The sequence below is a fragment of the Eucalyptus grandis genome, chromosome 9 (genome assembly GCF_016545825.1).
Source record: "Eucalyptus grandis isolate ANBG69807.140 chromosome 9, ASM1654582v1, whole genome shotgun sequence".
In the NCBI taxonomy this organism is placed as follows: Eukaryota; Viridiplantae; Streptophyta; class Magnoliopsida; order Myrtales; family Myrtaceae; genus Eucalyptus; species Eucalyptus grandis.
The window spans coordinates 32,587,195-32,604,339 of record NC_052620.1 but is presented as its reverse complement, the minus strand read 5'-3'; the positions used below and the strand labels follow the sequence as shown (position 1 = coordinate 32,604,339).

The 17,145-nt window shown below is 42.0% G+C and overlaps 3 protein-coding genes across 3 annotated transcripts; all 3 read right to left on the bottom strand.

Annotated features, from left to right (window-relative positions):
• Window positions 1–1,364: 1,364 nt before the first annotated feature.
• On the bottom strand, window positions 1,365–4,829 carry LOC104420675 (MDIS1-interacting receptor like kinase 2-like). Its single transcript, XM_039302546.1, has 4 exons — window positions 4,430–4,829; window positions 3,107–4,320; window positions 2,401–3,031; window positions 1,365–1,876 (listed from the first exon to the last, which is right to left on the bottom strand). The coding sequence occupies exons 1-4, from the start codon at window positions 4,827–4,829 to the stop codon at window positions 1,491–1,493; spliced, it is 2,631 nt and encodes an 876-aa protein (XP_039158480.1). The 3' UTR covers window positions 1,365–1,490.
• A 2,832-nt stretch (window positions 4,830–7,661) lies between these two features.
• Window positions 7,662–9,983, bottom strand: LOC104419351 (probable WRKY transcription factor 72). The gene is made up of 3 exons (XM_010030989.3): window positions 9,441–9,983; window positions 9,197–9,310; window positions 7,662–8,560 (listed from the first exon to the last, which is right to left on the bottom strand). The coding sequence occupies exons 1-3, from the start codon at window positions 9,891–9,893 to the stop codon at window positions 7,898–7,900; spliced, it is 1,230 nt and encodes a 409-aa protein (XP_010029291.2). The 5' UTR covers window positions 9,894–9,983; the 3' UTR covers window positions 7,662–7,897.
• Window positions 9,984–12,737: 2,754 nt separating this feature from the next.
• LOC104419350 (plant cysteine oxidase 2) lies at window positions 12,738–16,570 on the bottom strand. The gene is made up of 6 exons (XM_010030988.3): window positions 16,194–16,570; window positions 15,789–16,057; window positions 14,243–14,361; window positions 13,972–14,128; window positions 13,281–13,499; window positions 12,738–13,172 (listed from the first exon to the last, which is right to left on the bottom strand). Exons 2-6 carry the CDS (start codon window positions 16,012–16,014, stop codon window positions 13,048–13,050), a joined length of 846 nt encoding a protein of 281 aa, XP_010029290.2. The 5' UTR covers window positions 16,015–16,057; window positions 16,194–16,570; the 3' UTR covers window positions 12,738–13,047.
• Window positions 16,571–17,145: the final 575 nt, after the last annotated feature.

Below are 17,145 nucleotides of genomic sequence, written 5' to 3'. Positions count from 1 at the left end.
AATTAGACTTTCCCTTCCATCATGTAATCATACACCCTAAACACATAGCACTTGTGTAAGTAGAAATCATGGAGCTTAATTATGCTTTTAAATTGTACTTTCATCAATTCTTTCACTTCATTTCGAAAGCTCTTGTAAAAAGGATGTGTCCTCTACTTCAAGACGGCAAAGTTTCTCCAATGCCGTGATTTTTTCATTGGACAATCGCACTCTATAGATACTATTGTAACATCCACTCATCATGCAATTTTGATGTCGTAGTCTTCTATTGCATTAATTATGTCTTCACATCCGATTCTCCCATCATAATTCCTTATCGACAAGAAATTTCCATTTTTCTTTATTGTCTCTAATTGCATGCTATTCGTTGTAGTCAAAATAAGAAGCAAGGCCTAAAAACTAGATGAGAAACGAGTGTTATAGATAAGTGAGATTATCCAAACATATACATTAAAAAATGTCTAGTTTAACAAGAGCCACAATTTCGGATGAAAAAAGATCTAAAATTTTCTCATGGACCATATAAAATTATCTAGTCCTCCTCAAAGGTTAACTCTCAGTTATTATAGACCATAATGGAGTTAGGCCACCACCCATTATGAAGAAGAGCATCTGCCTCTATTTTGGTCGCAAGTGTGAGGAAATTGTGGGAGAGAGACAGCACAATAACGATCCATTTAGCTGTATAGCTCGAGAAGGGTCAAATTTGAGGATATCACAGCCTCACTCAAAGGTTAACTCCCAATTATTTCAAGAGTCCATTTATGTTTATGAAATTGATTATTATTACTTCGAGGACACTATTGTTGTTGAGTACTTGAACTTCTGTTGTTCCTTCTAATCATCCATTACTCCATTCATAACCCCATTTTAATTCTTTTGTTTAATGTTAACGTTTTGAATAGGAGGTTAATGACCCATCTATCTTCAACTCTCCTATGCCGACAACAAGACTACGTGGCCTTTTGTTTAGTCTGTCTGTTTTTAGAAACCGCGTTGCGGTGTTTTGTGTCCGGCGGAACTTCTGTCTTGCCAGTTTTGAAAGAGTTTTAGCTCAATATATCATTACCCTTTACCAAAAAAAAAAAAAAACAAGACTGCTGAGAAATTGCAAGGAACTGCCATGAAAGAGACCATATGTGGAAATTGTATGGTCAGTGGAACAAGACGACTCAAGTTAAAAACAGCTTCCGACATACTTTGCCTAAGTTCGACTTTGGCAGCCACACGTAACATGCATTCAACCAATTTGAGGACTTGCATCAATTATTGAGTAAATAAAGACGACGACCATAATGAATTTTTTTTATAGGAAAATGAGAAAAAAAAATTCAACAATTTGGGTACTTCAAGTCACTCATGAATTAATTACACTTGTGTCCCTGTCAGACTGGAAGGAGTTTCTATCAAAAAATGCCCAAAACTATGAAATTCATCTAAGGTACTATTTTATTCTTCTGTGTCAAGAATGTACCCAGCCAATTTAGCTGTTAAGAAGACCATGAAGATGTTGATGTGCGGAATAGATTCTGTCGAAGCTGTGCCAATGAGACTGCATGGAAGGGCTCGACTATTGGTATTTTTTGAGCCAAAATAGCTCCAGAAACTTGTTTCATCGTCGGTCTTGACTTTGGGTCTGCACTTAAGCAAGCAAGAGCCAGAGACATCGCTTGAACAATGTTTTTTGCGACAGAACTCCTTCTCGGAATAGGCAAGCGCTGGTCTAACATGTCGAGTAACATGATTTCTTCTCCTTTTGAGGTCGATAGCACCGAGATGATCTCTGCTGGATGCTTGCCCATTATTGTTTCCATTGCCACGACTCCGAAGCTATATACGTCAGATTTCTCGTTAACCACCAAACTGTAAGCGAGCTCTGTGAAAAAGAAAATCACAAAGTTGTGCAGTAATATCTTGGAGTTAGAATCTGGACAGCGGAGATGATTTTGAAACTAGTTATCAATCAACGTCTTCTGTTACAAATAAGGGACACCTGGATGTTAATCAAAGCCTTCTAACGTGTATCGTCATTTAAATCTTGCTCTTAATGATCCATAGCATGGGAACCTGTTCACTACGTGTACAGTGGCTGCGTGTGCTAAACATAAATTTTGTTGAATCAAAGGTAGGAAATAAGAAAACTTTCCCATAAAATTTTGACCCAAGCAACCTGTTTAGAAATTGCTTGGGTTGTTAGATGAATAAGCCAAGGTCTACGCAGCAGGAATGTCCAAATTTTTCTGTATTGAAATCAAGCATGAAAGAAAGCTATAAAAGTTGCTGCATATCAGTATAAAAAGGCCAACTAAACAAGTTCTGGAATGCATGAGGGGGCTGCAACGATGTTGATTATCCTTATAACACTTCTTTTTTCAGTAAAATCAATTGAAGATTGCTCACCCGGTGCTATGTATCCACGCGTCCCAACAATATTTGCGGTGAAATTGGATGAAGAGTCTGGATCCAGGAGTCTCGCTGTGCCAAAATCGGACACGAAAGCCTGCATTTCATCGTTGAGTAATATGTTGTTGGTAGATACATCTCGATGAACAATCGGCTGGGGACAATCATGGTGCAAGTAAGACAAGGCGTGCGCAACATCCCAGATGACATTCACTCTTTTGGGCCAATCTAGTTCCATCGCTTCGATGTCATTTCTCAATGTATAAAATAAGCTCCCCCTCCCCATGTATTCATAAATCAAGAACATGCATCGCTGGTGCAAGCAAAAACCATATAGCCTAATTATGCTTCGGTGTCGCACGCTTGTTAAGTGCTTCACTTCGTTTCTAAAGTTCTTGTCAAAAGATGGGTCCTCCGCTTCAAAACGATGAAGTTTCTTCAAGGCCACAATCTTCCCATTGGGCAATTCTGCTCTATAGACGCTACCATAACCACCGGTCCCAACGCAATACTTGATGTCGAAGTCTTCTGTTGCTTTGACTATATCTTCGTATGCAATCTTCCCATCGTAATTCCATATGGACATGAAATCTCCGTCTTTTTCTGGCATCTCCTTTGTCTCGTCCCTCTTCATTCAACGTCTTAAGAAGAAGCAAGAACCGAGAACCGCAAAGAACACAGGGAATATAGCCAAAACAAGCACAATCTTAGTCCGATCACTCCTTAAAGGAGGACGATCCGTCCGATCACTCCTTAAAGGAGGACGATCCTTCACAATGTACAGGCCTTTGTTGCCAAGAAATGCATTGCGCGAATGAGCTGTGACAAGGCGATCAGAAATCGGGCCCGTGAACAGATTGTACGACAAGTTGATGGATCTTAAGTGCAAATGCTCGATAAGAGATCCAAGGATTGTGCTGGAAAGAGAATTGTTGTGGAGATCGAGATGATCCAACGCAGGCAAACGACCAAACTCGACAGGAATTTCTCCGCTGAAATTGTTCAAGCTCAAATCTAGTTCAGCGAGACTCTTTAAGTTGCCTATAGACAGAGGGATTGTGCCGGAAAGAGAATTGTTGTGGAGATCGAGATAATACAACACGATCAAACGACCAAACTCGACAGGAATTTCTCCGCTGAAATTGTTCAAGCTCAAATCCAGTACAGCGAGACTCTTTAAGTTTCCTATTTCTGACGGAACCGATCCGCTCAAAAATTGGTTTCCTTGCAAATACAGGTATGTCAAGGTGCTCAAGTTGCCTATAGACGGAGGGATTGTGCCGGAAAGAGAATTGTTGTGGAGATCGAGATGATACAACTCGGTCAAACGACCAAACTCGACAGGAATTTCTTCGCTGAAATTGTTCAAGCTCAAATCCAGTACAGCGAGACTCTTTAAGTTTCCTATTTCTGACGGAACCGATCCACTCAAAAATTGGTTTCCTTGCAAATACAGGTATGTCAAGTTGCTCAAGTTGCCTATAGACGGAGGGATTGTACCGGAAAGAGAATTGTTGTAGAGATAGAGTTCAATCAACGCGGTCAAATGACCAAACTCGACGGGAATTTCTCCGCTGAAATTGTTCAAGCTCAAATCCAGTATAGCGAGACTCTTTGAGTTTCCCATTTCTGACGTAACCGATCCACTCAAAAATTGGTTTCCTCGCAAATTCAGGTATGTCAAGTTGCTCAAGTTGCCTATAGACGGAGGGATTGTGCCGGAAAGAGAATTGTTGTAGAGATCGAGAAAAATCAACGCGGTCAAATGACCAAACTCGATGGGAATTTCTCCGCTGAAGTTGTTCGAGCTCAAATCCAGTATAACGAGACTCTTTAAGTTTCCTATTTCTGACGGAACCGATTCACTCAAAAATTGGTTTCCTGACAAATCCAGGTATGTCAAGTTGCTCAAGTTGCCTATAGACGAAGGGATTGTGCCGTTCAGGTTATTGTTCCCAGAGAAACAACCGGACCAGCCTCTTTAGAGTCCCGAGCTCCGGAGGGATCGGACCGCGGAGCTCATTACCTTCAAGCTCAAGTGTTTCGAGCATGGTGAGGTTCCCGAGACAAGGAGGCAACTCACCGGAGAGGAAATTGTAAGACAAGTCGAGGAGGGCGAGAATAGAGAGCGCGCATATTTGGAGGGGTATACGACCAGTAAGCGCCAAAAAAGGGAGTTCCAAGGAGGCCAGGTTTGGGAGGAGGGAGAAATTCATGCTGCCGAGATTGAAATCCCTCCAATAGGAAGTATTCCACTGGACAATTCTGACGCTGCCATGGGCGTCACACCGGATGCCAGGCCATTTGCACGGAGGCAAGCTACCGTTGCCAGTCACATGATCGGGCCACCACCCGCTGCGAAGAAGGGCACTCGCTTCCGATGTCGGAGTACAAGAAGAGTTTGGAAAAGCTGAAGTAGCCCACATGATTAGTATGGCTATTAGGTTCCAAACAGAGGATCCCATGAACTTGGGTTTGGCTTGGAGATTCTTGAATACGAATGGACTTTTGCTTATTCTTCTTGGAGTGATAATAGACGTTATCTCGTCGATGGGGAGAATATAACTGCAGCAGAGCAAGCCATATGAGTAAAGAGTATGCGACCAGCTCTTGCTGCCGTTCCAACAGTGATCGTCGACAAAGCCAAAATCTTACTCAGAATTGTCCACCAGGAAACCGCACGGAAGGAAGTAGCTAGTGAGCTTTGATGAGATTTGCTCTTGTCCGATTGAAAAGGGCTTTATTCATTTTCTCGAGACCGATGTTTGCACGGCAAATCGGACTTTTGACTTTGACCAAACCAAGAGCTCGCGGCACCATTTGCTCGAGGCGCGTTTGACCATTTGACTGGTCAAAGAGTCAAAAAGTTGAAGGGTTTAAAAAAAGGACAGAGAGGAAAACCCACCGCCGCAGAAATAGAAAGACGCGCTGAGAGTTATATAAAAGGGAGAGTGTCGGGAGGTTAAAGAAAAGGGGGAAAAACGAAGAAAAGAGAAGAAAAAGATAATGAAAAATTCATTTGGGATGCCTAACATATTACTATGTTTCTCGGTGCCTACTAAAGATTCGAGCCCTGAGTTCATATAATTTAAGAAATTTTTGGAGCCATGTCATATATTTGAATTTATGTGAAATTTAAAGTGCATGATCCAATTTTTGAGCTGTGGAATAACATAGAGAGTTGATTTGAAGCAATATTTCAGTCGTAGCGAAATTAAGTTCTGTGTGCAAGCTCCACGTTTTGAGGCTGATAGTTTATTAACAGTTGCATCTTTTTTCTATTTTGCTCAGCACTTTTGTTGACGTAGAAAGCTTCGCAAGCCTATTGAGAGTCTGAAATTTCAATAAGGTTTTGGATTGCCCATCCATCTACAGATGATAAGCTAACTTTATACAAGCGATTCACAGGTGAAGACCTCACCAAAGAGGAAATCTTGGTTGACATTTTCACAAGGTGTTAAGTGTGATCATGGTTGGATATTTGAACCCAATATTATTCAATATATTAGACCATTAATGTGTGACTTGATAAACTTAGTTGTATATTTCTGAGTTATATATGACTGAGATGAGTTTGTTGGGTTTAATGTCAGTTGGATATGCGTGTATTCATTTTAATGGAGTATATAAACTCTGATATTATAATTAAACTACTGATTTCTCAAATATATGTATGTGTATACATATGTATGTATATGATGGAAATATATATACTTTTGATAATAAATATATCTATGATATAAATAGACCTCACGTGTATACTTAGTTCATAGGATATATGTGCGTGCACACATAATCTTGTATACCAAACTACTGGTTTATCATATATATGTGCATGTATATTTAGTTCACAAAATACCTGCATCTCGCCTTATGCACTCTCTAAAGCGCGGAAATTTCTCTTGAGAAAAGTGCTTGCACGCTGTTCGTGGACTATGTCATGGAAAATTTCTCAAGAATCACAAATAAAAATTGCAAAGTGTGTAAGCATGGTTCTCAAGAGTAAGATTATGCCCTTCATAAGTGCACAAAGTGTTTTGCTACTATTTTTCAGGATACAACAGTCCATTGAAATAGCGCGTTGAAATTATGCAGAAACGAGATTATTCATTACAACAACTCTCTCTCTCCCTCTAAACTTGAGATTATTTGAAGCATTGAGACGTCGTGCGACTTCTAAAACACGCTTCTTCAAATGGAAAAATAACGCGAACATAGGACTCCAAGACGGACTAGAGATTAGCTTATTATTGTTCATTACAAAAGGTGACAGCTGGCTTTCTCAAGTCATCAGGTCCCTTGGAATTGGCCACCCCTTTCTTACTTTGTGTTGAATACCCGCCTTGCTCATGTATTTACCAACGCATCAAAAGTGGCTCGTAAAGAACCTTTATGGACATTAATTCGCGGTCCATTTGCTTGACGGACTGTCACACCCCGAAATCAATAAAAATGGGAGAATGACACGACCGTTGTTTCACTTGATGGACGCAATTTCAAATAGACTTCTAAATTATAGTTTGATAATAGGTATATCCAATATATAAATAGACCTCTCGATTAAATGTGCACAGCACTATTCGGATATAGCAAGAAAAACGGGGAAGTGTGAAACCAGTAGAGAGCATGAGGAGGAGAGAGTGCTTCATGGATTCATAGAACGATGAAGGAGGGTCGAAAGCAGGAAACCATGTGATATATTGTGAAGTAGGCTTTTCTAGATAAGATCTTGATCTGATTATATGAGAAAACATTAGACCGCGCCTCATGCATGTTTCTTGCGCGAAGGGACTGGCGAAATCTTACTTTACACTTGGTTCGACCCAAGCCCATGCGCGCAAGCTCATGACATTTTTCTTCTTGTTACGTGACTCCTTTGAACCATAAATAAAGTCAACGGAAAGAGAACATTCCAAATAAACATGGAGAACAAGCTTTTTGAAATGCCATTGCACGACACCCGGGAGCACAAAAATCACTCAACTCCGAGTCTCCAACCCTTTGCAGCAGCAAGCGCAGCGACAGGATCCGTGAATTCGACCTCATTTCAGTCGAACAAAGAGCAAAGAATATTGACGGATTGGATGAACTGCACACGTTCTTCTCACCGCTAGACAAGCAAACGCCATATATGTTTGTGCTTCTGCACTCCATTTCGGCTCGCGTCTTTCTTTGATCTTTGATATTAGTAGGTTATCATTCGATTTTTGGTGCTGCCGTGCCTTAATATACGACATCAATGTGAACGAAGTACCACAGGGCAATGCAATATCCATTTCCCGATCTCCACGAGAAAACAAGAATTGCAGGCAGTCAGAGTGAGAATTTAACTAGTTCTGTTCTAGGCCTTCATGATTATTGGAAGTCATCAACATCTGCGGAACTGAAAAAATTGCGCATACTAGCATTTTTGTTATCCCCAGCGAAGGGTGTTTTTGTTGTGGAGTCTCGTCCGAGCTTGTCACCTAGGAGAAAACGGAACATCCTCGATGTTTCATAGTCCAGCCGGGCCAAATCTTCCCGTCCCGCCTTGGCCGGTGGGTGCCTTATCGCCTCCAACCATGGACGAAATGGCCGCCGCCACAATCGACTGGAAACTCGGGTCCGACGTGAGCATCTTGGTCAGGGTCTCCGTCAGGGACTGTTGAGAATCAATCTGTTGGTCCTTGTCCCCGCTGGTGCCGTGATTTATCTGCTCTTGCTGGGGTCGCTTCTCCTGGCCAAATGGGCCAGCTTGGGCCATGACATAACCAGGCAACAACATGGGACGGCCGCTCGTGTAATCGCAGCCCAATAAAGATGTCGGCCCAATGTTGGACTTGGACTTGAAGTGGCTCATGGTCGAAGCGGATGGTGGCGCATCGTCAGTGAGGTCTAGAGTGATTGTTGGGTTCAGAGCCGAGGCAGGGTTTGGGTGGAGGAAGATGGGCCTGCTTCTTGAATAATTGTCGTACGTGCTGAAGCTCGGGCCTGTGTGGAACGTGGAACCAGAGAGGCTGGACTGATCGGAGTTGGAGGTTGAAGAAGAAGACAGGAGCATGGAAGCCGCGGCCGAGGTGGTGGAAGCCATGGCCCTGGCTGAAACGGGAAGCGGGTGGTTGTGAGTGCCCTCGTAGGTGGTGGTCAATATGGACATGTCTTCGGGACATCTTTGGACCTGAAAAAATGAAACCGACCAGAAGTTCAGGCAAGTCGAGAAAGAGTGTTATTTCCTTTTTCTTATTTCATAATGAGGGACATCTGAATTTTTAGCTTGACTAATTTTCAAGGATGCAAGAAAATCGCCGTGTCCAGTTTCCTACGTGCTTCAATAAAGCTCCACCCACAACTTGGCAAGGGTGACCCTCATAATTATATATAAGAGATGTTATAATTAGAATCCGAGAACTTAGCGTATCCATACCCAAGTGCTTAACGCCTTATAATTCATTTGGAGACTGAAAGAGTAATCAATTATGCTCTTAATTCGAGAGTGCAATAGATTCTTGAATTGGATTACTTCAATATAACTGATGGCAAATGCTTCAACGTTAGCCTTCTTTGAGCCAAGCTTGTCATAGTGCTTCAATGTACGAAACCTAAATATTCCTGAACTATTTTATTCAAAGTATTGTAAGCTACATAGTTTTCAGTCAAAGAGCGTTTCACAACATAATTGGACATGTTTTAGACAGGCTACGACCCTCAAGAACATTATCCCTCAACAACATAGAGTTATGAACAAAAAGCAAGAGCATCCAAGACATTTGCTAACAGCCACAAGCAATAACACTGGTCGAACATGAATATTCACCTGTTTTCTGACGGGGCATGCCGGGACAACCGTACAACGGTAATATGCTCGGGGACAAGGGTTCCCTTTGGAAATCTTTTGTCCGTATTTTCTCCATTGACATCCATCGTTCATCTGCGCAAATATTGCACGCAGACACGCATCGCTAAGACCATTCGCTGGAAGTTGGTGACTCCAACATACAGATGCATATATGCCTTTGAGTTCAACAAAAGAGGATGCACATGAAAAAAGGAGTACCAACCGTGGGTGTGTCGCATCTGGCCCTGACGCAAACCCTAGCTCTCTTCACTTGCTCTTGCTGTGAAACCTCGTTATCTTCACCATCACAAGTCGTCTTCCGAATCCTACTCGACAGGCAAGTTTCTTTCCCTTCTTCTTCATCCGGATTGCCCAATTCCAACCGGCTCTTGCGATGAGGATCTGGTGCGAGCTTTGACGAGAATTCACCCTTGAATTCCAACCCGAGAGTGAGGCTGGTCTTGATGTCTTGTGTAGGATCGCTGGACTCGTCCGTTTCCTTCTTGTCATTCATATGTTGGCTCCTTCCGAGGCAAAGAGACACAAGCTGAGGTTTTTCGTCGGCCTCTTCATTGGAAGAGTTCGAAGAGGATATTTCTCGAGCTTCTTGTTGAAGTATGTCGAACATGCGCATTTGAAGGGGATATGGTGGATCCTTCTCAACAAGCTTCAACATCTCTTTATCTGGTTTTTTCTCTCTCCCTTCCTCCAACGACGCCTTCTTATAACTCGAGAAAACCCTACCAAGCAAGCGAAGCAACTTGGCCGTAAGTTGACTTTAAACCCCATTTGTGCAGACGAGAAAATGAACTCGCAAATGCTTATCTGGATCACACATCACCTTACGCAAGAAAACACAGACAATGTCAACAACCCCGTCTCACGCTCCTCCTCGATTTTAATACCATTTCTCACCGCGAGAATATAGCACAAGGCGAAGAAAACAGCACACGTTCAACTTCAACGCTTCGCCGTTCAAGACAGACAGCAACATGATGCGTGACTATATTGATAATGAGATTTGTCATGGACGGTGTCTTGCTGTATCGAATTGCGCTGCCCAGAGGGAGGGAGACGTCACGTGGGGCGGATGGTCAAACCGGGGCTGAGTAGGTGATCCAGTAAGTCCCGTTGGACGGTGGGCGTTCGGTTTCTGGAGAATATTATAAAGTTTGAAAGGAAGCAACCCCGGTGCTGCGTCGTCAAGTTTTCCGGTCAATACGCTCGTTGTACGCGGGGTTTGAAACTCGAAACCAATCGCTGTCCTACTTCATTGACCTGATTTGGGCTCTGCATCTTGGTCCTTCCACGAGAAGACAAATTGATCAGATCTCATGTGGGCATGCATGCTAGCATTTATGCTAAACGAAAGGTCAGCGTGTGTTTTGGGAGATTAGATAGGACTAGGAGGGCCACTGGACTCTGTTGACAGAATTACTTCATCTGTGCAAGGCCTCAGTCTTTGCACGCGAGAAAGACTTTTCCGGTATCGGATTATATCGCTAACATGGAGAAGTAAGGCCAATTGATCGCAGTTTAGTACGATGATTAGATATTATGGTGAATGGTATAAAATGATTTTGAATTTGGTATTCTATCAACTCTTAATTATAACACATGACATAACTGATACATGAAATACTCATCGAATGGTTATAAAAAAATTATTAAGGAGGATTCTGCCAAAAAAAATTGCCATTTGAGCTTGTGCTTTCTATATTTTTGTATAAACAATCATCCTGTACTCATTTATATCTTTCCCTTCGAGCCTCAACCATTTATGTGAAAACAGAATTAGCGCCTGCAGTAGCGAGGAGAAAAACATTATGCAGCTCATATTTCACGTCATGTTCATCTAAGTCAATTACGATCAAGATTCATTTCCAAATTTTAGCGGAAAAAGTTGCGCCTCTTTATAAAATATGTGTACAATCATTTTAAATAAAAAGTGATCGACTTATCTCATCACGCATTAATCACATAATCGAACACTTGTTTGCTTCCTGTTGATGAAGGGACCGATATCATTTGGCGTTACTCGCGTCATTACTGCCTAATCTCCCTTATTTTTCTTCAGGAATCTTTGATTAGTGCCGTTGAAAAATTAAAACTACATTCCCATAATTTTCGGGACAATGAAGGAGATGAGATCAGTCTGAGAGAGCCAACACGCCCCCACGACCATGGCTGCTGTCTCTTTTACAAAAGGGTGTCGACATCGATGTTGACCGAGGCTTCTGAGCAATTCAACCCTACAAATTTCAAAGACTTGGAGCCAAACTTGGTCATCCTTATTAATAAAAGCTTCGATCAGCTCACCTCCATGACGCCAACGACGTTGTTTAATGGTTCTTCCCGGAGGATTCGAGAGCTCAAAACCCAGTTGGAATAGTTCTAATTGACAGCTGAATGAACATCACACTCACCACATCAGGTCTCCTAATCCTTTCTTAATCATATAATTAATGATGCCAGAGTCATGCTCTAGCGCGACGGATTCAACAAGGTCGACCAACTGCTGTTTGAAGGCGACGATAACCGATGATGTCTCACCAATACTAAATTAAAAGGGAGTTAGGATTTGAAACTTCTTCCTTCAATTTAAGCTTCAATCGGTTGTCTAATTGATTTGATAAAGAAATAAGTGGCAAAAAAATTTCCGCTCTTTTTATTTTGGTGAATATATATTTCAAGGAAATTCCCCTACTTTATAAGATAAAAGAAATTATCAAGTTAAGCTAGAATGAACGCTAAGTGTCGTCCTCACATTCATTCAAAAGACATCAATGAATTTTTTTTTTTTTATAAGGATTTTTTTTTGGTCATATTTTATAAAGATGATTAATCCATGTTAGATACGAAACAAAATGAAGTAGCAATTACTAACACGGCAGCGTGAAATGTCAAACATTTCTAACATGAACATGGTGGAAGAAGATGGTGGGGGCGGTGCTACCGCAAGCACCATGCTCGGATGCTGTCATCGTTACGTCGAGGAGTCATAACTCTTCCAATTGCACAACCACATGGAATAAATTATGGGTTTGATCAACTGGATTTTAATCACTAAAATCGTCGAGTCTCTAGCTATCGTACTCTACCACAACTTTGACAAAAACACGCGTGACACTTGCCCTAGGCATCTCATAAGGCGATCTTGAGTAACGAGAAGAATTCAATCACGCCTTCCCGAATTCAATCACGCGGGGCGAAGGCGTACCCGATGCCTAAAAACTTACTTCTTGCCTAAAAACTTACGTCTGGATGATAAAGGGACAATAGTCATCCATGTCAAAATCTCTGCATAGAGAAGAAAATGAGTATTGCTGTGACGACACGCAATACTAATTACGTGCTAAGTTTTCAAGGTCTTTCAAGAAAAGACATTCGTTCAGATCTCCCAGTTGTTTCGAGACAAATTCTCCAATTGAAAACAAGAGATGAGAACTCTTTGATTTTCACGTTCAAGAAAGATTGTAATCCACGAGATTTACCCAACATTCGATATCGCACACGCAGAGAGAACAAATTTGTAGTCTTGACATTCTCAAGACAAATTCATGCTATTCCCTCTCTGCTCTGCAGGAAGAAGGCTGTCTCTCTTCAGTTCACTGTTTTTATGTACATTAATGCTGTGTAACGAGAAGAAAAAGGAAACCGTAGAGAAGGAAGGAGGAGGGCACCAAGTGCCTCGTTCATATACCCCGAGAAGAGAGAAAGAGCTCCATAGGAAAAGAAAACAAAAGTCTGAACTGCTATCTAAAATCGGAAGCATTCACAGAGAATAGGCATGTAGAAGAATGTAATGGGGGAAATCTCTGCAAAGATCATCAACGCTCCTTAAACATCGGGCCTTCGTAATGTGCTCCCTCCACAGCCAGTTCCGTGGGTTTTTCCCTCTCTTCAAGCCATGCATACTTATCTCTCTCCTCTTCCGGCACCGAAACCCCCGCAACTGCGATTGCAGAAGAAAAACATTGAGTGCAACTACAAGCGAAACAACAAAACAAAAACATCATGATGAAGAGCAAACTTCCAGTTTCATAACTTATAATTGACAGACCTGAGAATCTGGAGAATGGGTAGTCACAGTAGTAGTTGCAGTGTCGGCCGTCCGGGTCGGAGTATGGTGGACCCAGGACGTCAAGAACAGCACAGGCCGTTACCGCCGTGAAGCAATGCATGTTGCCTCCTTCTGATGGGTAAAGTATGGACGTGTTGCAGGGTGCAGTGAAGTTGGAATCAACCTTCACCTTTGCTAGACGCACCCCAGGAGGCACAGCTGCATTTGGGAAGAAACAAATATGCCAAGACATTTTTAAGTTACTTGATCCAATGCATGCTATACATCACATAGTAAATTGCAATATTTGATTCTTAAGGAAAGCTTCTCGGTAACCCAAGTTACTAGTAATGGTCAGGACACCTGGGAATTTTAGATAACATCATGTCAAAAAATTGGATAAGGATGCCCAATTTCAAAGATCTAAGCTCTCCAGAGCAACTCATTCTAATCAACTTGGTACAAACATTTGCAGGTATCAGATTTCATCCATGCGTAGGCCAAGATTTACTCAAATTTAACATCCTGTAACAGGGACAAATCTAACAATTTATTATTCGCCAGAAAGTGGGATGTCAGGGTAAATGCAAAAAGTTATATATGATTTAATCAATGTCTGCTAATGAATATTAGTATTTGAAACAGTTTGGACGAAATCAGCTTGCTCTATAAAACTAGGAAAGAAGCATACTGGGTGATGAATTTGCTGCAGATGTATTTGGGTCATTAACTGCCCAGTCATATGATTTAATGTGCATGGTCCCCAAAAGAAGCTTGCTGAAAACCGTCATTCCTGGGTGATCGTGTAGAGAAATGACGCCCGAAGGTGGCAAACAAAAGATTCCCATCTGTAAGATCCAAAAAAACCATTGTTGGTCAACACAACAGGATTCCCAATCTTTTGTTAATCATTGATTTCAATGCCCACAAGGAAAACAAAAAGGGAAAGAGTTGTCAGATACCGAAAATTTATCACATTCACAGAGATGCAGATATGTAATCGCTGGGTATCGCTGAGTGACGGATGACCGGAAGTATGGCATATCAGCAGTCAGACCAAGATCTCCAGGTTTAATTCCATCTGTAAAGGTCAGCACATGATCAATAAGTGAAAAGGCTGGTGGCATCAGTAATTTAGAATCAGTGTCCATTGTATTTCAAGTCATACCACCCTATCAACTGCACTTTCAGCAGAAACACCATTGAAAATATTTGCAAGCACTTACAAGTAATCAAATCATCCAATCATAAAGACTTCACCTCCTGCTCCAGTGCTTCCCACTTCCCAGAAAAATACTTTATGTTAATCTCATGGAACAGATGAAGAATCCTTAAAAACTTGGGACCAGATATACCGGGATAAAAAATTACTTTAAGACCATATCCTTTGAGAGTTGTGACCGTACTTGACCAAACCGCCATTTGATGGTCACCCCTCTCTCGCCTGTTATTAATTTTTTTTCTTTTTGTTGGCCAAACCTCTTGATTCTGGCTCATCTCACATCCCAGCTAACCTCAAACAAAACATTGAACTTGCCAATAGCCTAATAACGAATGAGTAAACTGAACCTGATTTAATATGGCCAAAAAAAAAAAAAACTGAACTTGATTTAAGAATAAGTATTTGATTACTAGACAACTTGGCTGCTTAAGGCTTCAAACAACAAGCCATGTCGATCATGTTGAGACCATGAAGGGAAACTAAAGAAGCCCTTTTCTTGACATAAACAATGCAAAAGATGCCATTTCCAAAGCACCTAAACAAGGCCCTGCTTCCTCAGGCTGAACTCCAGGTTGAAGAATTACTTGGAATGCAGCCACGACAAGCCATGTCGATCATGTTGAGACCATGAAGGGAAACTAAAGAAGCCCTTTTCTTGACATAAACAATGCAAAAGATGCCATTTCCAAAGCACCTAAACAAGGCCCTGCTTCCTCAGGCTGAACTCCAGGTTGAAGAATTACTTGGAATGCAGCCACGACATCAGTATCTTTGGGTTCATGGTCAGGAGTATAATTAATCAGTTTATAATCCTGAACACCAGCCTTGATCCAACCCTTGCTTAAGTCTCTGTTTGTTAACTTGTTAATTAAGAATGCTCACAACAAGGTCTACTCGACAGAAATTTGGACTTAATGAAAGCATTCTGTGACGGTAATGTGAAGCTTTCCACAAAATGATATAAAAGCCAGGACAAATGTAGATATCATCACCAGCACAATCAAGTTTTCCACCAATCAGCAAGCCGAAAGTAACCCAAACCATTCCAAGAAAACGCTCAGAGATCTTCAGGCAAAAGCACTTGTAGACAGTAAATTAACCTACACGCACATTACATTTCTTTATCTCAATCAGAATACACCGCACAAAACCAATCTATCTCTATTCTTAAGCAACTCAAGGCGACAATCCAATGATCCTCCATCATGACATAAAATTAGCACAGAACCTTCCTACGGTTTCATGGGCACAAAGCAAAATCGTGCATTACACGCATAGAAACATACCTAAAACCACCTTCAACCTCTCGACATTCTCAGGAGACGGTATGATATTGGTCCCGCTTTCCGCAAAAACTTCCTTACAAGTATCGTACAGCCGCTGTATCGGCAACATCCTCTTCTGGCGTCGATGGCCCTTCCTGGACTTGCCGTTCGTCTTCACGCTATTGTCCCTCGACAATTCGCGGCACTCCTTACCTTTTCTATCAGCCACCGCGGTCGTGATCCCCATCAACAACCCAAAACCTCCCCCCAACAAATCCCAATGCCACCACCTGAAATCCCAACCCAAAGGCACTCAAGGCACCGAAATGCGCAAGAAACCGCGCCGGGTTCCCGCTCACTTCCACGGAACAAACGAGCTAAAGAAAGATTCCCCAATCAGACCAGCGCTACTGCAAAAGATCGTACCTTTACCCGAAACGGCAATCCGGGTACTGCGAAAAACGCGAGAAGATCCTGTCTTTAGCACAGGAGAGCGAACAGGAGAACGAACAGCCAAAAGGGCAGGGGAGACAGGGGACGGTTAGACCGGCGCGACGCTCCTCAGTTGGTTAGCCGCGGGGGATTCTTGAAACCTCGCATCGTCCGTTGGTGGGCAGGGGACGATGAAAGGGGAGCAGGGGAGGTGAGGGGGTACGAGGGGACAGGATCGCGATCGTCGTCGTCGTCGTCGTCGTCGTCGTCCCGATATAAAGGGCGAGGAACGGCTGAGGTTGGATGGAGCAGCACGAAGGAGGAGAAGGTTGGTTTTGTTGGGAGGAGAGGGAAAACCAGGGGCTGCCATGTTTGCCATTCCAGTGGGCCGTTTCCCAAACAGCGGATTTTTCTTCCCAGTCTATTCTCCCTCCTCCCTCTTTTTCCTCCTTTTCATTCTTTTTCCTTTTTAATTTCTTGATTTCTCTCTCTCTTAAATCCCAAGTTCTCTTAATTTCACTTAACTTGCTACTTTTTTTCCTTTCATTTTCGCAGCTTATTTTCATTGACTTTTTTTTTTTGTGAAGTATATAAAGTTTTTTTAATATATACGATCGGTATCGGCGTAATGCGCGGTTCGACAAATAAAAATTTGAGTTCAACTCTTTTAAGTATGACGAGTTTGACGATAATGTCAATTTGATGAAACAAACGACGGAAGATAGCGTATACAATACTCGATAACGATAATTTTGACAAGTTATGGACATCGATACAGCTGACGTAAGGTTGCCGCAATCATCGCCTTGTAATACACTTAATGGCACTTCCTCAGTCTATAAAGGATCTAATACGATGTGAGACTTTATAGTTCATTTATCAACTTTCCTAAATTTTAAATTTTCCAACATATTTCGTGAGTTTTTTTCTAGATAATTCTGTTTTT

Coding starts and splice junctions, on each gene's coding strand:
- LOC104419350 (XM_010030988.3), bottom strand. CDS start 16,014: ATGGGGATCACGACCGCGGTGGCTGATAGAAAAGGTAAGGAGTGCCGC. Junction 14,362..15,788: donor GAGGTTGAAGGTGGTTTTAG/GTATGTTTCTAT, acceptor TGACCTTTACAG/ATGGAATTAAACCTGGAGAT. Junction 13,500..13,971: donor TGCAGCAAATTCATCACCCA/GTATGCTTCTTT, acceptor TCCCAAATGCAG/CTGTGCCTCCTGGGGTGCGT.
- LOC104420675 (XM_039302546.1), bottom strand. CDS start 4,829: ATGTGGGCTACTTCAGCTTTTCCAAACTCTTCTTGTACTCCGACATCG. Junction 3,032..3,106: donor GGAGTGATCGGACTAAGATT/GTGCTTGTTTTG, acceptor CGTTGAATGAAG/AGGGACGAGACAAAGGAGAT. Junction 1,877..2,400: donor GCGTGGATACATAGCACCGG/GTGAGCAATCTT, acceptor TCTTTTTCACAG/AGCTCGCTTACAGTTTGGTG.
- LOC104419351 (XM_010030989.3), bottom strand. CDS start 9,893: ATGTTGAAGCTTGTTGAGAAGGATCCACCATATCCCCTTCAAATGCGC. Junction 9,311..9,440: donor CCAGATGCGACACACCCACG/GTTGGTACTCCT, acceptor ATATTTGCGCAG/ATGAACGATGGATGTCAATG. Junction 8,561..9,196: donor CATGCCCCGTCAGAAAACAG/GTGAATATTCAT, acceptor TCATTTTTTCAG/GTCCAAAGATGTCCCGAAGA.